The sequence below is a fragment of the Puma concolor genome, chromosome C1, assembly GCF_028749965.1.
Source record: "Puma concolor isolate L17-30 chromosome C1, mPumCon1.1.hap2, whole genome shotgun sequence".
Classification (NCBI taxonomy): Eukaryota; Metazoa; Chordata; class Mammalia; order Carnivora; family Felidae; genus Puma; species Puma concolor.
The window spans coordinates 57,843,886-57,868,611 of record NC_141674.1 but is presented as its reverse complement, the minus strand read 5'-3'; the positions used below and the strand labels follow the sequence as shown (position 1 = coordinate 57,868,611).

The window sequence follows — 24,726 nt, the reverse complement described above, 5'->3', positions numbered from 1 at the left end:
ATTTCAAACCAGAAAGAAACTGGGGGTTGATGGGGGTGGTGGGGGAGAGGGGAAAATGGGTGATGGGCGTTCAAGAGGGCACTTCTTGGGATGAGCACTGGGTGTTGTATGTAAGCGATGAATCATGGTAATCTACTCCCTAAGCCAAGAGCACACTGTATACACTGTTAGCTAACTTGACAATAAATTATATTAAAAAAAAGAAAATTAAAGGAAAAACTGAAAATAATGGCAACACAAACTGCCCATAAAGTGTAGAGCTTGAATAGGAAAATAAGGTGCTGAATTATATATGAGGTCCCTTTAATATCAGTGCGCAGATTTCTGATCTTCCAGGTAACATCCCTTATTTCCTTTATTCCTATTCCCAACCTTAAAATATTTTGGGATAGCTGAAAAAATATAGACAAATACTACAAATATTATAAGCCATAGTATGCGATACAGTGTTGGATAACTATATGAGAAGCCAAATGGCAAATACATTACCTAAGATTACTTTTAACACTAAATTAACTCTTTAAAGTGACTGGCACATTATTATAGGCTTAAGCCAATGACTGTATAGCATTTCCCTGGAATACAGTAATGGTACACAAACAGATATATAACAAAACTTAAGCTAGTGAAATGATAGGGAACATTTTCTAGGAGCTTCTTGGAGATTTTCTAGCAGAAAGAGAAGTCCAGGAAATTTTCGTTGTACCTTGACATTGTTATACACATGAGCAAGGTATATAACTGTATAGCCTGAGAATTTCATTAGATTTCTTTATTGGATATGATCTTCATTAGATTTCCCCTTCATCCCCCAATGCCTAAGTCCCCAACCAAGTGAGCGAAATGACAGTAGCACCAGGTAACTAACATCATGGTTGAGTGACTACAACATGGTTGCTAGAAAAGAACCCAAGTGTCTGGAAAGCTAGCACAGACCTGAAATGAGGTCAGTTAGAAAAAAGGTAACCTCAGGATATTTTAAAATAAAGCACACCACTTCTGCACCTGAATGTTCTATAATTCTTTATCTTATTTACCATAGATCATCCAAGGCTTGATTGTTTTTCAATCCTTGATTCATTAACATTTATTTTATGATTCTTAACAAGGATGGTTTATCACCTTTTTGAAGGAGGAAACTAAGACAGTAAACAAAATGTCAAAAAGAAGTAGCTTAAAAGCAATAATTATCATGGCAAAAGTGACAGATGACAACTTGATATGGAAGAAAGCACAGATGGAATTCTATTACCACAGTTCATAGTAATGGGTATCTGTAAAACTCCTTGAATCATCAGGAGAAGTTTCAATCATGTTCAATAACTTCTAACATGAAGGAAGGAACATGACTAATCATCATGATTTTCACTAAACTGGTTAATACGAGAATATTTAGCATTTGGAAAGGTAACATTCAATTACTTGAAAACAATATAATTTTAAGTGTTATCTCCTGATAATATCAAATAGATTTTTTTTTGTTAATGGAAAGTATAATATCATTGCCATGAGGGTAGAATTATGTTTTTAGGAATTTAAATTCTATAAGAAGTTTAAATAAAAAAAACCTTTTCAATGTGTTTTTCTTATTATTCAGAAACTCAATAGATAGATAGGCTTTGTGAAATTTTAGTTTCCATAATACAGTCTCAGTTTAATTCTGAGGAAAAATTACACCTTCATAAACATTTCCCTATATAAAAATAGTAGTGTTTTTGTTTAAATAGGCCAGAGTCATAACTATGCTACCAAGAATTTCTTAGTATTACAGTTCTTAGAATTACAGTTCTTGAAAAAGAAACTGTAAAAACAAACAAACAAACAAACAAACAAACATTATAACAAAGCTAAACTAAGGGGGAAGTATATACAGCTTAAAGTTATATACAGGTAAAATCAAAGAAAATATAAGTTTGTAAAAAATAAATTGAGGATTGTTTATCATTATGGAATGACTTTCTTTATTATGTTTGATTTTGAACTTTTTAAAAATATAATTATAGTCCCTCTAGCTTTCATTTAAATAGTATGAAATATATATATATATGTATATATATACACATATATATACTTTTTTACCCTTTTATATTTAATCATCTGTGTCTTTAAAGAGATTTTTTTTTATAGGCAACACAATGTTGTCTTTCGTTTTTATCCAATCTGACAAGCTCTACCTTTTTTTTTTTTTTAATTTGAGAGAGAGAGAGAGAGAAAGAGAACATGAGCAGGGGAGGGGCAGAGGTAGAGAGAAAGATAATCTTAAACAGGCCTCCAAGCTCAGCACAGAATTCAATGGTGGGCTCAATCCCGTGACCCTGAGATCATGACCTAAGCCAAAATCATGACTTGGAAGCTCAAGTGACTGAGCCAATCAGGTGCTCCAACAAGCTCTGCCTTTTAATTGAAACATTTACACCATTTATAATTAATGTAATTATCGATATCATAAGGCTTAATGCTGCCATTTTATTATTTTTTGTTTGTTCCTTGGTTTTTCATTCCTCTGGCTTTTTTTTTTTCTTGCCTTCATATGGGTTATTTGGATATTTTTAGCTCAATTTTTATTTATAATTTATTTTTATTTATTTATGATTTTTGAGTATATAATTTTGTATAATTTTCTTAGCGGTTGCTCTGTATAACATAACTATGTAACTATCACAATTTACTGGATTTTCAATGTCATTACCACTTCGTGTGAAATAGAGATCCTTATTTACATTTAGGTCCCTTTACTCTCCCTACTTCATATATGTTCTTATGTTAATTAGTTCTTCTACATACGTTGTGCACTTTATCAAGTTCTGCTATAATTTTTACTTCAACAATAAAATATGACAGAAAAGAATGTCCTATTAAGTTTAGTTCTATTTTTACTCAATTTTGTTGTTCTTCTTTCACATCATTAGAATTTGTGTTCCTTTATAGGTAAAGGGCTAAGTCTTTGTTATTTCTCTCTGGTTCTAAGATTTTCTTCTTTATCTTTAGTTTTCATAAGTTTAATTATGACATATCTTATTGGGGATTTTTAGGTTTTATCATTTTTAGAGTTCATCTAGCCTCTTGAATCTCTAAACTTATGTCTTTTAACAATTTGGGAAGTATAACCAATACTATTACAAATTCTTTTTTTTTTTAGATGCTCTTTCTCTTTCTAAGACCCTATTATTTTTACAGAAATTCTAGAAGTTTTGTCCATTTTTGTTAAGTCTATTATTATCTTTGTTGTTCAGATTGAGTAAATTTGAATAATTTGTCTTCCAGCTCACTTACCTTATTCTTTGCCATTTTCACTCCACTATTGAGTCTATTCAGCAAGATTTTTATTTTGGTTATTAAACTTTTCAGTTATATGATTTCTATTTTTAATAACTTATTTCTTTGTTGAGATTTTCTATTTTTTTCACTTGTGTCAAGAGATTATGTAATTGTTTGTTGAAGCATTTTTGTAATACCTACTTCAATCCCTTGTCATATAACTTCAACATCTGATTCATCTTAGTACTGGTGTCAGATAATTGTGGTTTTCCTTGTTCTTGATATACTAGTATAATACCATTTTTACCTTACAAATATATAATAAATCCATTGGTATAATACAGTTTTCTTTTTTTTTAATGTTTATTTATTTTTGAGAGACAGAGTGTGAGTGGAGGAGGTGCAGAGAGAGAGGAAGACAGCAGATCCAAAACTGGCTCCACACTGACAGCAGACAGCCTGATGCAGGGTTCTAACTCGCGAACCATTAGATCATGGCCTGAGCTGGAGTTGGATGCTCAATCGACTGAGCCACCCAGGCACCCCAGAATAATACAATTTTCAATCCTATCTTGGACATTTCTGGTTGTTATGGTTGGAGACTCTTGAACCTGTAAGAATCTTCTACTTTTACCAGGCACTTATCCTACTTAGATTTAGCATATAGATTCTGGACTACTTTTGTGGGTTTTAATTACAATGACAGTTTTCTAATCCCTTGTAATGCTAATGCTATTCTGGTCTGCTTTATTCTTCTGGCACTGTGGGCTATTGCTCACACACTACTGGTGACATCTGCCACAATGAAAGTGCCTTTCTGGGAACCCTAATGTTCAGAGTACCTTTCTGGGAAGGCACAGAAACCACAGGGTCTGGGTCTACTTATGCCACTGGGTGGAAGGCAGGAAAACACAGGCTTTCACAGCCACTCTCCCCTGCTACCTGCTGCTGAAGGTGGATTAAAGTGCTTGTCAGCTGGGATTTTAGAATGTTGGTTAGGGCTCTCTAAAAGATATCTACTGGGCTTCTCTCCCATTCCTTTGGATTGGAAGAACAGACTTTTCTTGCTTATTACTATGTGTTTGCTGTTGTTGTTGTTGTTGTTACTCATGTCTTTTGACAGTGCCAGTTTGCAGTTGTCTATGGTGTCCAGTCCAGGGATATATGGAAGATAAAAAAAACAAAAACAAAACAAAACTCAAAAAACACACAATGTTGTCTTTCCTCAATTACTGAAGTCCCAGCCAGTTTTTCTTCTTCTTTTAAGCTTTCAGAGTCCTTTCACTGAATAATTTTCAGGGAAAATTAGAAGGGAAAATCAGGGAAAACTGAGTTCTTGGCATCTGTTTTAAAATGAAAAATTTGTCCTTCCACTCTTGCTCCCTCCCTTCCTTTCCTCCTTCCTCTTTTCCTTTGTTTCTCTCTTTCTTTCTCTCTTTCTTTGTCTTTGTCTGTTTCTAATTCTTTCTCTCCTCTTCCCCTCTCTTTCAAGGGGACTCTTATGGTACACTTTTATTTTAAAAGTTAAGTAATTAATTTCTTCACTTTTCTGAAATATTTGTTAAATATCTCCTAAGTTCGAGACACTACATTATGTGTGGCTGATATAATGGTAAATAAGACAGATATCTTGCTCTTCAAAGAGTTGATAGTGTGATTTAAAAAAGCTTATCAAGGGGCACCTGGGTGGCTCAGTTGGGTAAGCATCTGACTTTGGCTCAGGTAGTGATCTCCTGGTCTGTGAGTTCAAGCCCCATGTTGGGCTCTGTACTGACAGCTCAGAGCCTGGAGCCTGCTTTGGATTCTGTGTCTCCCTCTTTCTCTGTCCCTCTCCTACTCACACTCTGCCTCTCTCTCTCAAATATAAATAACATTAAAATTTTTTAAGTAAAAATGTTTGTCTAGATGTTTCTGGAGGCAGATCTCATTTAAGTGACTGTATAGCATACTGTAAGAGATTTTATTTTTTTATTTTTTTATTTTTTTTGTTTTTAACGTTTTTATTTATTTTTGGGACAGAGAGAGACAGAGCATGAATGGGGGAGGGGCAGAGAGAGAGGGAGACACAGAATCGGAAACAGGCTCCAGGCTCCGAGCCATCAGCCCAGAGCCTGACGCGGGGCTCGAACTCACGGACCGCGAGATCGTGACCTGGCTGAAGTCGGACGCTTAACCGACTGCGCCACCCAGGCGCCCCTGTAAGAGATTTTAATATGTAGTCACATGTGTTTATTACCTGGAGAAGTATACTCAACTAAGTCTGATGACTTTTTCCTTTGAATCACTCTGATTTCTTTCTTAAAACAATTTGTAATTCTTAGGTTGGATTCTCATTTTTTATTTCTTCATATATTTGTCATTATTTCCCTTCATCTTTTTGGGGGGCATATTTCCCTTGTATTCATGGGTTTTCTATATTTGTTCTTCAAATATCTGATATTTTGGGGTGCTTGGATGGCTCAACTGGTTGAGCGTCTGACTCTTGATTTCAACTCAGGTCATGATACCAGGGTCATGGAATTGAGGCCCAATGTCAGGCTCTACGATTAGCATGGAGCCTGCTTGAGATTCTCTCTCTGCCCCTTTCCCCCCCTGCTGGCTCTCTCTCTCTCTTTCTCTCTCTCTCTCAAAAATAAATAAATAACAATTAAAAATTTTAAAAACATCTAACATTTTACAATGTCAAATTTTCTTTTATGGACTCCCATGAAGATTATGTCGAGTTTCTTCTAATACCTTTCCTCATCAGAGTTCATTTTTATTTCTGCTTTTTACTTGTTGGAAAAAAAAAAATTCTGCCTTTTCCTTATTTTTTACTTTGCAATGGGGCACCTGGGTGGCTCAGTTAAGTGTACTACTTCAGCTCAGGTCATGATCTCGAGGTTTGTAGGTTTGAGCCCTGCTTTGGACTTTGTGCTGACAGCTCAAAGCCTGGAGCCTGTTTCAGATTCTGTGTCTCCCTCTCTCTCTACCCCTCCTCCACTTGTGCCCTGTCTCTCTCTGTCTCTCAAAAATAAATAAATGTTCAAAAAATCTCTTTATACCTTGCAGGTATTTAATAGAATATTTATATTCTTGTGATTATTAAAAAAATCATACTACTTTATTTTTTTTCATTTCTACATTCAATATTTTTCAAAGGTATACTCTTCCTTTCCAAGGTAATTTTTGTTGTTGTTCTCTGATTCTATACCATTTAGAAATATGTATATTCTGTCCTCCTATCACTGAATATGTTCAGGAATTAAAAGAACACCCATGTGGTTGAAATACAGAGAGTAAAGGGATAGAGTGTGAGATGAAGTTGAAGGGGTGGGTACAAGTTAGACTCTTGGAGGTCCTATAAACTATAGTAAGGCTTTTGTCTTTCTTGAATGAGCAATGGAAATCCATAGGATCATTTCAAAATGAAAGATTTTAAGAAGTGTATATAGGAGAACCACTTTTTGGAGTATCTGGTAGAATCTTAAAATCTTTGCAAAGGAAATGATTTGTGAGCAGATTCAAAATGTATTCAGAAGGCAAAATTAAGAAGCCTTGAAATTATGGTGGCTATAGGAGGAAAGTGAGAAAAAGGTATGAACAAAATCACTTCTAGCTTTATGTCTTTTGAAACTGGACAGTTCAGAAGATACAACATGCAGACAAAAAAAAAACCGTGGAAGAAGCTCAGGTTTTGAGGGAAAGAGCACTGATTTTGAGACTTTGAGGTATTTTTTTTAATTATGTTTATTTTTGAGAGAGAGAGAGAGAGAGAGAGAGAGAGAGAAACCGAGTATGAACCAGGTAGGGGCAGAGAGAGAGATGAAACACAGAATCCAAAGCAGGTTCCAGGCTCCAAGCTGTCAGCACAGAGCCTGACATGGGGTTCAAACTCATGAACTGTGAGATAATGACCCAAGCGGAAGTCAGACACCCAACCAACTGAGCCATCCACTTTGAGGTACTTTTAAGAAAACCAGGGAATGTGTCAAGTAGATATTCCGATATATGGAGAGAGGCCTGGGTTGGAGGTACCAATCTGTGAAGAATCTGATTATAGTAATAATTGATGCTGTGAGTGTAATTAGATTGTTCATGGAAAGAGTATTTTTGGAAGAAGAATTCAAACAGTCTTCAGAAATTTTAATATGTAATGGATGGAAATAGCAAGTTGAGCATGCAAAAAAGTAATCAGAGAGACGGACAAATATCAGTATTGTATTATAGTAGTCAAAAAAATTTCTTTCAAAAGAGAATCAATAGCATTGATTTGTGCTAAGAAGTTAAATAAAAAGGACATTATAAAATTTGTTCACTGAATTTAGCAAGTGGTAGGCAGAATTCTAAGGTGGCCCCATGGTCATCATAACCCCAAGTTCAGAACCCCAAGTTCAAGCCCTATATAATTCCCTCCCCTTGGATACGGGTAAGATCTGTGATTTGTTTATAGCCAATATGTGGGGGATAAGCTTAGGAATGCCCTGGGCTTACACCAATGGGTTAACAAGGCATAAAGAAATACAAAGCCATAAAATGCTTACACTCAAGTTTGGGTAAACCAGATTGGCACCTCATGAATAGGGAGATGCAAAGGTACCAGGAATAGGGAGGTGCAAAGGCACCCCAAAATAGAGAGGAGGTCCAGGGCCCCCAGAATACAAAAGGAGGGGCAAAGGCCCAAAATAGGAACGGGCACAAAGGTGCCCAATACATAGGTATATGAAATAAACAAGATTAGATATTCATGGTGGAAGCACCCCTAATTTAGTACTATAGCATAAAGGCTGCTTTCACAGGAGAATAGGGCCAAGTTCGGTAAATTGGTGAATTGGACTATGGACCACTCCACTGCAGGCAAAGCAGACCAGAACGGAGATGGTTAAGAACAGAAAAGGTGCCTTGTCAACCCTGAGGTTATTTCCCCTACCTGTCTCATCCCCTAGCCTAGCTAAGATAAACAGAGGTGCTGCTTCATGCCCCCTGTAAACAACCTTCCTTCCAATGGCCCAGATCCCAGATTTTGTTTTGTATTAACCCAGACCCCTAATCCCAAGTATCTTCAAAACCCTCTTTTGCTCACGTCCACAAGTTAATGTTCACAGATTCATTGTCTCTTTGTGCACGTCCATCGCCATGTTTGTAAGCCTTCTGATCTTAATAAAAATGGGCAAGGACCCTTGTTTGGGGCTCTTGTCTTTTACCAGACATTAGCCTTCTCTTGCTTTAATCCTGCATCTGCTCTGTTGCTGGCCAAAAGAGAACTTTAGACTTAGAGTCTATGACACCAACAGAATATGGAAAAGGTGAAGGTGTAGTTAAAGTCCCAAATCAGTTCACTGTGAATTAAACAAAAGTGAGATTATCTTGGGTGAGCCTGGCTTAATCGGCTGGAAGCCCTTAAAAGATGGATAGGGCCTTCCCTGAGGACAGAGTCTCCTTGTGGTCTCAATGAAGTGAGCAGCCATACTGAGAACATACATGTAGCAAGGAACTGTAGGAGGTATCTAACACCTAAAGATGGCTTCCCGCTAGATGCCAGCAAAAAGCAGGGCTTTGGCCATACAACCACAAGGAAACAAATTCTTCCAACAACCTGAGTAAGCTCAGAAATGGATGTTTCCTCAACTGAGCTCCTGGTAAGATCCTGAAGCCAAGAACCTGGCTAAGCCCACCCTGGACTCCCAACCCACAGGCACTGCAAGATAATAAATGATGTTTTAGCCACTAAGTTTGTGTAATCTGTTGCATGGCAATTAAAAACAAATAACAGCAACACAAAGCAATTATTGGTGGTCTGAATGAAAGCTATTTTAGTTGAGTGACTGGGTAGGACCCAGATTGCATGGGTTTGGACGACTGAGTGGAAAATAAGTAAATGGGGTGAGTATAGATGACTCTTTACAGAGGCTTACCTAGGAATAAAACAGAATGTAGTGCTGTAGCTGAATGGGGCTGTGGTTTGGCAGACAAATTTATATCTTTGTTTTTTTTAATAGGATGTAAGTTGAGCATATTTCAAAGCCTGTCTTTTACAGGGAGCAATTTATTTTTACTGAAAGTTTGCTTGACTATGCTAGATGTAAAATATCAAGATATAATTCACATGAAATAATTGGTTAAGAGCTATGTCTGGTGACCTAATGTTGATCTTCACTTGAAAATACTGCAGAAAAGTATAAAATATTATAAAAGAGAGCAGTATGAATTATGCTACTTAGCAAAACCTTCTGTATGCAATATCTCCAAATAAAAGAGACTTCTCCTTGCATCTAAAGGAGTCAATTTCTACTGTTCCTTCCAATTCAAAGGGGAAGCCACATTTAGCTTTCTATGATGGCTTTCTAAGGTGGCAGCTTTCCATGGGAATTGACCCAGCAAGTCTTGGTCAAGATCCCATATGGAATTTGTAGAATAATAAAGAATGATGCTGCTGTGTGAGAAAATTACTACCTAACATGAATTACTATTTAACACTGCTGCAAGAATTTCAGATTTATGTCATTTGTTCACAAACTGTTGCTTGCTGTGCATTGTTTCTAAAGATAGTGGTGGTAATTTCTATTAATTTCCATTTCTGTGATCAGAAACATGCTTTATTATCTTCACACAGATGCTAAGTTTTAAATAAGAATAATAATAAGTGAAACAAAACAGAGAAGAAAGAAAAGAAAACTATGTCCCAGGTTCTACACCAAGTACTTAATACAGGCATACCTCAATTTATTTCATGGCACTTGATTGTTTCACAGATAATTGTGTTTTTACAAACTAAAGGTTTGTGGCAACCCAGTGTCAAGCAAGTCTATCTGTATCATTTTTCAAACTGCATTTGCTCACTTCACATCTCTGTCACATTTCAGTTTTCTCACAATATGTCAAACTTTTTCACTACTATTATATTTGTTATGGTGATATCACGTGATCTTTGATGTTGCTATTACAATTGTTTTGGGGAGCCACAAACTATGCTCATGTAAGATGGCAAGTTTAATCAATAAATGTATGTGTTCTGTTTCACCACCTGCCATCTTTCTCCCTCTCCTAAAGCCTCTGTATCTTCTGAGACACAACAATATTGAAATAAGTCAATTAATAACCCTCTTAAGTGTTCAAGTGAAAGGAATAATCACATGTCTCTAATTTTAAATCAAAAGCTAGAGATGATTAAGCTCAGTGAGGACAGTAAGCCAAAAGCCAAGACTCTTGTGCTAGTTAGCCAGGTTGTAAATGCAAAGGAAAAGTTCATGAAGGAAATTAAATATGCTATTTCGGTGAACACATGAATGATAAGAAAGCAAAATACCCTTATTTCTAATCTGGATAAAGTTTGCATGGTCTGGATAGATCAAACTAGCCCCAACAGTCCGCTAAACCAAAGCCTAATCTTGAGCAGGGTCCTAACTCTCTTCAATTCTATGAAGGCTGAGAGAGGTGAGGAAGCTGCAGAAGAAAAGTCTGAAGCTAGTAGAGATTAGTTCATGAAATTTAAGGAAAGAAACCAACTCTAATAACACAAAAATGAAAGGTGAAGTAATAAGTGCAGATGTAGAAGCTGCAGCAAGTTATCCAAAAAAATCTAGCTGCGATAATGAATGAAGATGGCTACACTAAATAACAGATTTTTAATGTGGATAAAACAGACTTCTATTGTTTGGAGATGTCATCTAGGACTTTCCTAGTTAGAAAGGAAAAATCAGTGCCTGGACAGGCTGACTCTCCTCTTAGGGGACTAGAGCCACTGGTGACTTTATGCTGAAATCAGTGCTCAATGACCATTCCAAAATTCCTAGGACCTTTAAGAATTATGCTAAATCATTGGTGCCTGGGTGGCTCAGTGGGTTAAGTGTCCAACTTTGGCTCAGGTCATGATCTGAAACCATGATCTCAAACCACGATGTGGTTTGTGAGTTCCAGCCCTGCATAGGGCTCTGTGCTTATGGGCTCTGTGCTGACAATTTGGAGCCTGGAGCCTGCTTCCGAATCTGTGTCTCCCTCTCTCTCTACCCCTCCCCCACTCATGCTCTGTCTCTCATTCTCAAAGATAAAATAAACACTAATTTTTAAAAAAAAATTAAAAAAAAAGAATTATGCTAAATCTACTCTGCCTATGCTCTATAAATGGAACAAAGCCTGGATGACAGCACATCTGTTTGTAGCACGGTTTACCAGATATTTCAGTCCACTGTTGAGACCCACTGATTAGAAAAAAAGATTCCTTTCAAAATATTACTGCTTACTGACAATATATCTGGTCACTGAAGAGCTCTCATGAACATGTACAACAAGATTCATGTTGTCTTCCTGCCTATTAACCTAACCTCCATGCTGCAGTCCATGGATCAAGGAATCATTTAGACTTTCACATTTTATTATTTAGGAAATACATTTTGTAAGATTATAGCTGCCCTATACGGTGATTTCTCTGATGACTCTGGGCAAAGTCAATTGAAAACTCTGGAAAGAATTCACCATTAGACATTTGTGATTAAGGACATTTGTAATTCATGGGAAGAGGTCAAAATGTCAACATTAACAGAAGTTTGGAAGAAGTTGATTCCAACCTCCTGGATGACTTTGAGGGACTCAAGACTTCAGTGAAGGAAGTGGTTGCAGATGTGGGGGAACTAGCAAGAGAACTAGAATTAGAAGTGGAGCTTGAAGATGTGACTGAATTGCTGCAATCTCATGATCAAACCTTAACAGATAAGTTGTTTCTTATGGATGAGCAAAGAGAGTTGTTTTGTGAGATGGAAACTACTCCTGGTGAAGATGCTGTGAAGATTGTTAAAATGACAACAAATGATTGAAAATATTGCATAAAGTTAGTTGATAAAGCAGTGGCAGGGTTTGAGAGATTTGACTCCAATTTTGAAAGAAGTTCTACCATAGGTGAAATGGTATCAAACAGCATTACATATTACAGAGAAATCGTTCGTGAAAAGTAAATCAGTATACAAAATGTTTTGTTGTCTCATTTTAAGGAATCACCACAGCAATCCCAACCTTCAGCAACCACCGCCCTCATCAGGCAGCAGGCATCAACACTGAGGCAAGGTTCTCCACCAGCAAGAAGATTACAACTCACTGAAAGCTCAGATACAGTTTGCACTTTTTAGAAATAAAGTATTTTTTATTTAGATTGTACATCACTTTGTTAACCATAATGTTATTGCAGACTTGACAGACCACAGTATAAACATAACTTTTAATATGCACTGGGAAGCCAAAAAAATTCATTTGACTCATTTTATGGTGATATTCACTTTATGATATTCCCATTGTCTGGAACTGAACCCACAATATCTCCAAGGTATGCCTGTATAAATACCTTCCTTTAATTCTCAAAACAACACTATAAGGTAGACTCTATCACTATCCTCATTTTTCAGATTAGTAAATGGCGTCTTAGATTAAAAAAAATAATACCCAGATTCCTGCAGCTGGTCATACTAGTGTCACATTAGAGAATAAACTCTTCTGTGAGACTCTGAAGTTAATGTATTAATTAATTAATATGATATACTGCTTCCATTCTGAAAAAGAGGATTTCTTAGGGAATTAACACTGTTTGGTAACAAAGCAAGAAGAATTGTTCATTATACTAACAAGGGATAACGAAGACCTCTCTAGAAAAGAATAACATTTTATAAGTTTCTTATTTCTTATTATGTCTTCCCATGTTCAATAACTTAGTCAACCCAACTGAGTTCCTGAGATGATATTTGAAAAATGCCCTGACTGCCACAATCCAATTGATGAGGACTTGCTTGTGAATACAAACATCAGTTATGTTATATACCTTCCATAAGACAAGAATAAAACTTAACTCTAAAATATGCCCACCTTCATTAGTCTTTTGTATCCATGATGATTTACTGTCATCTGCAGCCAGTCATTTGACTTAGCCTAGTGGTTTTCAAATTTAAGTTGGCATCAGAATGCTCTGCAGGGTTTCTTCTAAACACACAGATTACTGCACCCAACTCTCAGAGGTTTTGATTCAGTAGTTGTGGATCACAGCTCTTAAAATTTGCACTTCTAACAGCTTCCCAGATGCTGCTACTGTGTTTGCTCTGGAGAGGCATACTTTGAGAACCAATGGCCCAGATCTGGCTTTAGAAACCCTTTCCTGTAAAGAATCAGGTAAATACTTTTGGCTTTGTGAGCCATCTAATCTCTGTCATAATTACTCAACTTTTCCTCTGTAGTGTGAAAGCAGCCATACACAATACCTAAAGAAACAGAGATGGCTATGTTTCAAAAAAATTTTTTTTTTTTACAGAAACAAGTGTCAGGCTGGATTTGGTCAATGGACTCAATGGTCAACCTCTGGCCTAGACTAACTCAGAGTTTTGAAAAAACACTTTATATATGTTAAATAGCAATTCTGAGAGAATCATTGGTAGATTCATTCACAAAACTTTCTTATAAGTTTTAAAATAAAACTTATAGAGAACTAAGCTATTTGTGGTAAACCAGCATAGAGGAGAAACCCCAGAGCTTCCCTATGAACCCAATAAAAAAGCAGTACTTTTATGTAAGAGTCTGCTTCTTATACTTTTAATTTTATCATGCCCAGAATTCAATTTTCATTTTCAAATTTTAGTTTTAATTGGATATTGTTATAGTGTTAAAAGCCATAAATCTATGAAATAAAAGAAAACTAACACTAAAAAAACTAACACTATCCTGAATGACATAGATGATAACCCAATCAGATTGTCTATTAACTTTATAATAAAACAAAATAGAATGAAAACACTCTACCTGCCATGAGTGTGCCCAGTTCTAATTATATGGTTTTTACTCAGAACTGCATACTCGAAACTAATTTAAAATGCCAATATTATCTAAAAAGTCAATTAAACTACATATGCCAGTGAACCAACCACATTAGCTCTATCCTTATAAAATGTAAGTTTCTGTAAAAGGAAAAAAAATCGCATACATTTTGGTCATAATAGAATGTGTTTTAGTTCCCTGAAAATAATTATATGCAAATAGCAAGAGGAAAGTTAGTATTATTGGTCATCTTATAAACTTAAAATGCAAATATTATGTCAAACGTCTCCAACAATGCTACAGGCTAGAAATATTAAAATAAAGTCTCCATAGACAATTCCATATTCTAATATTTACTAATCTGCAGATGGAATAAAATGATTTTATGGTAAGATATATGACTTCCATCTTTCAAAATATTTTCGTAAATTTGATTGTTTCCTTTTGATCAATGTTTTTGATCAAATGTTTCCTTTTGAGCAATGGTTTTATGTTTACCATTAGCTATTTATTCTTTAGTCTAATGCAATGGTTTTCAAGGGGTTCTCAGTTTTAAAAAATGTTGAAAGAGTGTTGTGGTCAAATGAAACCGGAAACTATTGATTTGAAACACATTTCAAAAGTTTCTTTTACATCAGGACTCCTCAGAAACATTAATATTCATGGTATGAATATCTAACAAAGACGTGGTAGACTATGCAGCCTTTTCCAATCTCATTTGAACATGGAACCCAATTATCAGTAGAATATCTTGATGTACAAGAGAAACAGTCAACAGAACAATGTTCCTAGTGTCTGAATCAAGGCATCATTTAGTCATACGGTTTTAAAAATAAATTGAATTTGATTCAATAAATATTTATTAAGTACTTCTGTTATTTGACTAATCACTTAAAAGTTAATCCTTTATTGTAAATGCTACTCACCAAACTCTATCTAGAACATAACCCTATTAAACATACTTACACTCTTCTTCAGGCCTCTTCCTGAGTGCTGCACGAACTTCTTTACAAGGACTTCTCTGATATTGTGGGGGATTCCTTCCCCTTATTAGGTTCTCCATCCTATAAGAGAGAATCAAAACTAAATTTAATACCAAAATCTTTATAAATTTTGACTCTCCAAATGGTCTAAATCAAGAGTCAATAATTCAAGTATCTACTAAGGCTTGGTAGACAACACTATTAAGTGTCTGTCAAGGAATGAGACAGTAGGGAGTGGCAAGGACTGTGGCAAGTGGAGAGTGCTTGGCTTTTCCAAGGAGTTCTAAATTTTAAAAAAATTAAAAAATACCACGTAGACAAAATTCATATACCTACTCTCCAATTACAGGTTGCTATGAACTGAATGCCCCCCATCCCCAAATTTGTGCATTGAAATCCCCTATGTAACTTCTCAGCTACTAGCAATATATGATGCTGACAACTGGAGAATAACAATAAATGAATTAAATGCAAGTTGGATTAGCATATTTTATAGCACATACTTTGTGTTCAGTATTTTTTGGTTTCAGTAAACATAGTTTTGTGCCACCAGTACATAGTCTACTCATTTTGATAACACTAAAAACTACTGAGAGTTCAGAATTTGAAAATTCAGAACAAAACCATCTATTATCACTTTGAAAATATAAACATAGCTTCTTAACATCTACAAGATTATTCTAATGGGATATCACTGGTTTTGATAACAGCTGCCAAAAGCATATATACCATTGAAAACAGTATGGTTATTATGGGCGATAGTGGTGTAGGGTCTCCTAGTTAGTGGTGCAGAAGATTATGTTTCTGGTGTCTAGGGGGCAAAATTAGGAGAGGACAATCCCATAAAAGCATTATTTAAAATTATGTAAAATGTGAGATAAATAATCTTTTGTAGTGGGGTAGTAACATAACACTATTTCTATGGGAAATGGTCATTAGTTCTTAAAAACACTTTTCAATATACTTCCTGAAATTAATCCATTTGTTTGTAGGGGCTTCTGTGTGTGTGTATATGTGTGTCCATGTATGTTCAAATGTACATGCCTGTGTATATAAAGTACAAGAAAATGTTTCTTAGTATGTGATGGTAAGTTGGGCCTTAGTTTCACTTGAAGTTCATTTCAACTGAGAAAAAGAATTACTTCTCTTGAGGTATAGCAATACAGTGACAGGGAACAAAGCAAAAACCTGAAGGGTTTAAGACATAATTTACTCTAGCACTGTTTATGAGAGGAAAATTAGCTTTCAGGCCTGTCCCTACAGTTTAACCATAAGGATTAGCTGTATAAACTAAATTATATAAAATTTTCTAGTTTCTGACTCTTGAATTAATTCAATGCACAATTTTGATTACATGTTTCAGCAAATATACAAATTACAATTAGATCTAATAATAACTTTAAGTGAACTAATAATTATTCACTAGTATTTACAAGCTCAAGACAGTAAAATACAATAAACATAACCTGTACATACAAATGTCTGCATAAAATTGTGATGTGATTTTAGAAACCAATTTTACTCAGACAACTTATTCTGATCAGAATCTATGTAAACCACTCTCTTCGATGGGTTATTATTTTTCCTTTTGTATCTCTGACTACTGAATATGTGAAATTGATTCCATATAATTATGGTGGGTTTTTTTTTATTTTTTTATTTTTTTATTTTTATAGAACAAGTCAGGAAGCATTACTAGGGCTCCAGGAGAGTTTTACTCATATGGTTGCTATTGGACCCAAGAATCTCCAGGTCAATCTCCCCAGGAATCATGGTGACCAAATCTTGTATTCTGAGAACATTCACAAGCAGATCTGCAGATTATGCAATATTAGCAATGGCTTAAATGTGTGAGCCTAAGTTCTGGGAATCAGACTGCCTAAGTTCAAACTTCCATTTTGTCTATGAAAGGATGATTTTAGAGAAAGATAACCTATTTTGCACCTTATTTTTTCATCAGTAAATGGGGAACACAAGCCATTTCATCGGACTGTTGTGAGGATTAAATACATGTAAAATAGTTTACATTGTGTCCATCACACTTTGAGGGCTCAACAAATATAGCCATTATTTATCCTAACTATCCCAAGTAAAAATGAAATCATATACTAAAATTTTAAATGTCTAGTATGTTAGGAAAAGTATGAAAACTGGCCTTTATTTAACAAAGAAAAAGAGCAGATGGCAATGTTGAGGAAAAAAGAAATTCTGGCTAAATAAATGTTTTGATTATTAGCAAAACACAAAATATCCATGCATATGAATTGCCAATTTTCAGAAATAAAGAACTTAATAAAATATACTTCATTTTATTTAGTAAGATTTAAGATTTACTCTATGATAATCTTTCAAGGATACTAAGATGGGTAAAAGTGAGTTGCTATTCCCATAAATTAACTAAAGTGCTACATAATGTATTCTTAGAGAATTTATAAGATATTTCAGAATTGTACAGTGCCCTGTGACCTTAGCAACAAGTGAATTTATCTTATAATGTATTACCATTCATCATTTATTCCATTTTGTCTTTACAACAACCTCCTGAAAGGTTATTTTATAATGAGGAAACTAAGGCTCAGAAATGTTCAGTAACCTGCTCATAGCCACACGTTAAGTAAAGGTTCAACTGAGATTTAATCAAGATTCTCTGACTTTTTATCTTTTTCTACTTGTTTCCTAATCCATTATTTCCACAAGTCTATGATTATTCATTATAATTCCACTAGGAAACTGATACTTGAGATTCTACTGTGTAATGAATAATTAGTGGCAACGTTCTTCTTAAACACAGCAATATTTACATTAATCTATGCCTGTATATAAATAGTATACATATTAGATATTTATATAAATATAACACTACACAAGTATATATATACATATATATTCGTATTTAAGTTTATTTGCTAATTACATGTTCATTTTTGATCATTTAGCTATTTTCACTGAAATGTTCCTTTCTATCAGTGACTATTTAATTACTTAATTTTTTTAATGCTTATTACTGATTTTTGAGAGAGACAGACAGAGTGTGAGCAGGAGAGGGGCAGAGAGAGAGAGGGAGACACAGATCTGAAGCAGGCTCCAGGCTCTAAGCTGTCAGCACAGAGCCCGACGAGGGGCTCAAACTCATTACATTTTAAGTTTTTGATAACCGCCAAAAAGATAACTGGAGCCAAGAAATTCACTATAAATGATATATACAATACACTAATAGATGAAAAAAATTGTAAAAAGCATTGAAAGTTCATTTTTTCTCTGGAATGCCAAATGTTATGCCCAGTAGAAAACACAATTTGAATTAAGTTAAAATTTTACAGAGCAATATTCATGTGCAAACTATTACATAACTGTGAGACTTCCATCTTCCTGAGATTACACTCTTGGTTACATGAACTCTTCTACCAGTGTCATCTATGATCTACAGTTTGCATTAAATGATCAGACAAAAAGACAAAAAATGAAGCTTTGGAGCACAGCCAGGACACAGCAAAGGAGCTTTTCTTGCTACTTTCAAACTTGGCAAGCCGCCAGTGGGAGTGTGTTAACAGTGCCAGCAAGGAGAGATTAAGTGTGATGACCACAGGCAAGACAGATGCTCTAACAACTCATTGAAGAGCTCTGAAAAGTGCAGCCTACATGTCAACTGCTGGGAAGAAATTGAGACAGCCACATTAATATTAAAGAGTGTGAAAAAGCAATCAGAGATTATGAGCAAAGGTGTCTACAGCTCTCTTGGTGTGTACCCCAAATTTAGGTCACAAAATCACCTGAGGAGCTTTAAACAAGTACACATTCCCCCATTCCCACTACTAAAGATTTTCATTCAGTAGGCAAGGGTCAGGTACAAGTAGATGTATTTTTTAACATGAATCAAATACTTCTAAAGTAGCCTTACACTGATCACAAAACTGGCTTTTGGGAAACCCTATAAATAAAAAATATACACTTGGGAGATACAGGGGAGGGAAGTTCAGTGAAGTCATTCCAGGATATAGCCATTTGCTGATACAAAAGTGAAAAGACTGCAGTTAGGACAGGTACTATCAAAAATGAGAAGATTAGCCCAAGAGATATTGTCAAAGGCTTGCCAAGTTCTCTGGTAGTCCACCAGATGAACCAGGAGGCTGCCCACTGATAAGGCTGATAATCTCAACAGTGAAATGATTTCCTCCAACAAGGTTTGGCAGACTCAGCTGGAACACAGAACAAGTTTGGATTAATTTAGAATTGTGGGTTGGATTGGGAGTATGACTAGTTGAAAAAGGAAGTGAAACTTGGGTACAAATATGGTTGAAATGAATTTGTACTGGATGGAGGAAGATGAGGGAGAACAACTGAGTCACTGGAAGACAAAGGTGTTTGGTTAAGAGAAGAGAACCGTTAGATGTAAGTATTTCCAAAATGTCCATTATGTGTCAGGTGCTATGTTAGGTTCTTTATATATGCATTATCTAGGTCATCCTTATTTTATTCATGGTTAACCTGAATTTCAGACATGTTAAGTAACTTGCTTAGCATCATACAGTAAGTGCAACATTCAGGATTTAAATCTAGATATGTCTGACTCAAGAGCCCAGGCTATTAGCTACTATGTGAACTGTGCAATAGAAATTTCTGTGATGATGGAAACGTTCAATATCTGTGCTGAGACAGTAGCTGCTAGCCATATTCAATTATTGAGCACTGAATACGTGGCTAGTGTGACTGAGGAACTGAATTTGTGATTTGTGAAATTTTATTGAATTTAATTTATTTAAATTTCAATTTCAATAGCCACATGTGACTACTGTAGTAGATAGCACGACAGGCCTAGAAGTCCCCGTTTAGCACATGACTGGTAAAAATACAATTCTCCACTGAAGAATTCTGAATTAGTGAATAAGAGGGAAGTAAAATCTTTTTTTTAATGTTTATTTATTTTTGAGAGAGAGTGGGGGAGGGGCAGAGAGAGAGGGAGACACAGAATCCAAAGCAGGCTCCAGGCTCTTAGCTGTTAGCACAGAGCCCAATGTGGGGCTTGAACTCACGAACTGTGAGATCATGACCTGAGCTGAAGTCGGATCCTTAACCAACTGAGCCACCCGGGTGCCCCTGATAGGGAAGTAAAATCTTGGACAAGTATTCCACATGAAGGTCTTTAGAGACAAATGAACAAGTGAACTCTTCTTCAACCTAGAATTGGTTTACAGTGACCTCTTAGGAGCCTCTTGGCAGAAACACACTTTTTCAGGGCACCTGGGTGGCTCAGTTGGTTGAGCGTCTGACTGTTGATTTTGGCTTAGATCATGATCTCACGGTTCATGAGATTGAGCCCTGAGTGGAACTCCACACTGACAGCACAGCCTGCTTGGGATTCTCTCTCTCTCTCCTCTTTCTCTCTGCCCCTCCCCCATTCATATGAGCTCTCTCTCTCTCTCTCTCAAAATAAATAAATAAACATTAAACAAAACACTTTTTCATGCAACTATGGTTTTCAACTATGAACTCTGCCTGTAGTACATCTAAGTGCCTTCAATATGCACTTAAAACTCATTCCTATCTCTGGGCCTCTACATATAACGCTAAATGAGTTCTTCTCTTAATCTATCTGAATAGTGCTTTTTTTTTTAATGTTTATTTATTTATTTTGAGAGAAAGAAAGAAAGAGTGTGTGTGAGAGAGAGTGCGTGCATGCAGGGGAGGGGCAGAGAGAAAGGGAGAGAAAGAATCCAAGTAGTCTGATGTGGGGCTCAATCTCATGACCATAAGATCATGACCTGAGTTGAAATCAAATGTTGAATGCTTAAGCAACTGAGCCACCCAGGCGGCCCTATCTGAAGAATTCTTAATCATCCTTCTAGTCTTCATTATAATATCACTTTTTCAGATAATAAGGGATCACTTTGACACCTTAATCTAATGAGATCCCAAAATATGGTTCCATCCTACAGCCTGAAGTGTTCCATCATAACAGTTATCACAAATTGCAATTATATATTAGTCTTCCAAAATTTTTATTTAATGTCTGCTTTCCTCTTGGAGTATAAGCCCCATGAAGGCAGAGACGATGTTGATTTTATTTTCCACCTTACTGGTGGAGTGAAGAAATGGGCATGGTGTTTGGCATTCATGGATTATTTTCTGCTTGAATGTATGAATAAACCTGCCTTTCCTAATCCTTCCATGAGGGAAATTGTATGCTCTGGGATCACTGGGTATGACCCAGGTAGTTAAACTAGTGAGTGACCTTCTAAATATTGCTATTGTTCCCTTACCCCCAACCTATGTGCTTCCCCTCAGTCATTCAACAGCACCTCCTAACACTTTCCTACTAGGCCATCACCTTGCACTCAATAACTGCCTCTCAGCACTGCACTTTCCACCAGCTGCCAAGGCTACGAGACATCAGAGAGCAGGTGGGACAATCCTGGATTCCCTTTGTTGCAGGGCTTAGGAATGAGAGGTGATGAGGGAGCTGCTCTCCTTAGTGTGATGCTGCTCTGTGGGAACTTTCACCGGCAGAACCGGGTGCCCCAACTGGTGTGTGTGTTGGGAGAGTGATTTAATCATGACATAAAGGAAATGGATTAAAAAGTAAAATCAACTTGTTTTGCTTACAAGATACCAATATACTGAGGCTAATTTTTCCCTTCTCACTGAGCTTATTACTATATTTGCTGCTTTGTGAACACACCTCAAACTGGAGAAATATAGTGCTTAGTGGGTTTATTTGATGAATAGACAATTTAGATAAAGCCCTTAAATGAAGTTCGGCACACAAGCAATGAATTGAGTATTTGCAAATCTCTTTGTTTGTGCTCTGTAGGCTCCCTAGGACTCCTGAAGGAATTTTTTAAATCAGTTAAGTAGATATAAAATAAATTATAAAGAGTAAATATCCTTGACTTGGTTTCTAAAACAGTAAACATTTCAAGTATGTCTTAATAATTATTTTTAATTCAATAACCTTGAACAAATGCAGACATTTAAAAAAATCAGATTTACTTTTCATTGAGCTTTTATTTAATTTGATTATAAGCAGAATTAGACACAATAAACTACATACCTATGAACACAACCCCTTATATTTAAAATAGCAATCAATATGAGTAGGAAGCTCAGTAAGATATATAGTAAAATATGGTAGCATTTGTTGCCTTCAAATTTAACAGTCATATACAAGGAGCATTTCTGTTAGAGTACAGAGCTATATATATGATATTGACTACAATCAGAAAATTTACCCAATAATTTTGTGGTAAAGAGCATACTACCTTTTAACTCATCAGAGTCCAAAGATTAAAATATATATCATGTGACAAAAGTCAAACATCCTTTTCTTTCCACAGGTACTCCATCTTCCATGGTATTCTTTAGCACAGTGCCTAGACTACAGTAAATACTCCATAAATACTTAACAAAAGATTGAATAAATAAATGGATGAATGAAGTCTGCTCCTTCCTAGCAGGAACATTTGGAAGATTCTTCTTTTCCATTACAAATTTTACCCATACCTTGAGCTCAATAACAGCCTCTCAGCACTGCACTCCCCCCAGCTGCCAAGGCTACACGACATCAGAGAGCAGGTTGGACAATCCTGGATTCCCTTCGTTGCAGGGCTTAGGAATGGTAGGTGATGAGGGAGCTGCTCTCCTTAGCATGATGTTGCTCTGTGGGAACTTTCGCCAGGAGAACCAGGTGCCATCCCTGAAGGCCGATTTTTCAGTCCCAGTTCCACTCAGAAACAAATCCAACCACTTCAAATATATTCAGTGCTTGCCTTCTGAATTTTCCATATTATATCTATTAAACGTTGGAAGAGTAACCAGCAATTTTCAAGTTAGTATTAGTCTCCATTTCAGTTTTTGTGCCCTTTACTCATATAGATTCTAAACTATTTGAGAGCTTTGATATAGTGCACTGCGGTTGTTAAAATGTTTCCCCATATCTTATTTCATTTCATTTTCATGACAATTCTGAAACAGATATTAGTATGTCACTATTTTATAGATGAGACAATTGGAAGTCTGAGCTACTAAGTGACACGTGCAAAGTGACACAGAAAGGCCAGAGTTAGGACTTGAACTCTGTTCCTTTGACTTCTAAAAATCCCTCTTCATTTCACATGCCACCATGCATACAAAATATTTATTCTTTTCTTTTTGCTAGGGTCTTGTATGGTAAGATTTTTACGAAGTGAGTCATAGATATTCAAAAATCTTAAAATATTGAATAGTTACAAATAATTGTCACTTTAATTTATTATTCTGTATGGCTGAGCACTCAACAAAAATATTCATCGTAAAGTAAAATAAATACAAATAATAGGGATTAAAAAATTAAAGTGTGCTTAAGCATGCATACGGAAGAAGCAAGGATAAGATTTCTATTATTTTTGGAAATAATGATTAGTAGTTTGTCCTGCCCAAAGGAATAAAAGAATTAGGGAGCAGCATGCTGTGACTATCCAACCTCACCAAGTTCTAAAGCCAAGTGACCCCAAGTGAAGCCAAGTTTCAGAATTCCTTAATTGGCTTAGAATTCAAGAAAAAAAGGGAAAAAGTTGAAGAAGCAATGGAAGTGCTCTTGCTCTATCACTGAACTGCTGTTTTCTTGTGAGTGAAGTTCAGCCCAAATTCAGCACAGTGAACCAAACCCCAGAATAAAACTATGCATGCACCTTGAGCAAACAATAGCCATTAAAAAGTCTCGAGTGTTTATAAAGACCCAATTTGAACTGCAAATGACATAGCAAAGATAATCAATACCCAATTATCTCAGCCAAATGTGTTGAGATGATACTTAATAAGGACAAACTGAAGTTAAAGAGCAAGATTATTGTGAAAAGAAATCACTTCTTAACTACACTTAAACTGCTTGAAAAGAGATTGAAATGCTTAACAGAACAGAAAGAGACAACACACTTTTGAGTCGGGAAAGTATCACATGTCTGAGTTCTAGGGCCAGTGATGATTTACCAAAACTGCAGGGATCATCAATAGTTTCAAAGAGTAGAAGCTTGTTTTTACATGGCCATTTAAGGGATGAAAAGTCTACAGTATATTGTTTCTACCTTTTGTAAACCACAAATTAGACCTGAAAAGTGGAGGGTTACATATAGTTTACTTTATAGAGGTTACAGCAGACAATTGTCCCATAAAAATCTAGAAATTAATGGGAAGAACATGTGTTAGCAATGGGAAAAAAATTCAGGAAAGCACACTATTGACAAAATTCTAGTTTTAAACTGATTTACTTCTTTCCTATTTAAGAAAAAATATTTTTGTTTTTTACCCATACACAGAATAATATTGTACCAGAAGTCTGTTATCTATATGAAGGTACTTTATTGACAAATTCAGTTGGTACAAGGTGTAGCAAGCTTCCCTTATGAAAGTCCTTACATAAATTAATAGTTACATGCAAGATTTAAGAACATATTCATTGCCAAAATTACAAAAGGATAATCAATTAAGTTCACTAAACTCAGAGTTATTGAAAAAAATTCCTTAAAATTATACAAATGAAGTGGCTAAATTAACAGAGACTTTCACCTACAAAAATGAATGACATTCACAGGATGACAAAAATGTGAAGAAGGCATAATAAAAAATAAAATCAATACATCCAAACCACTCTCAAGAGCAAAGAGAGCTGGCAATGAGGAAGAAATATATCCATTAAAAAAAAAGGTAAGAATTCATAGAGTAGTCCTAATGTTGAATCAACATAATTATG

At 35.7% G+C, this 24,726-nt stretch overlaps 1 protein-coding gene across 9 annotated transcripts in view; it reads right to left on the bottom strand.

Annotated features, from left to right (window-relative positions):
* The window catches only part of LRRC7 (leucine rich repeat containing 7), a 571,671-nt gene that overhangs the window by 444,683 nt on the left and 102,262 nt on the right, over positions 1-24,726 (bottom strand). For all 9 annotated transcript variants that reach the window (XR_015254784.1, XM_086717266.1, XM_086717264.1 and 6 more), the window contains exon 2: positions 14,989-15,086. Coding sequence is in view for 7 of the 9 variants with exons in the window: in XM_086717266.1 (XP_086573392.1) it covers positions 14,989-15,086 (98 nt within the window). In the remaining 2 variants the exon portion in view is untranslated. The remainder of the gene's footprint in view (positions 1-14,988; positions 15,087-24,726) is intronic.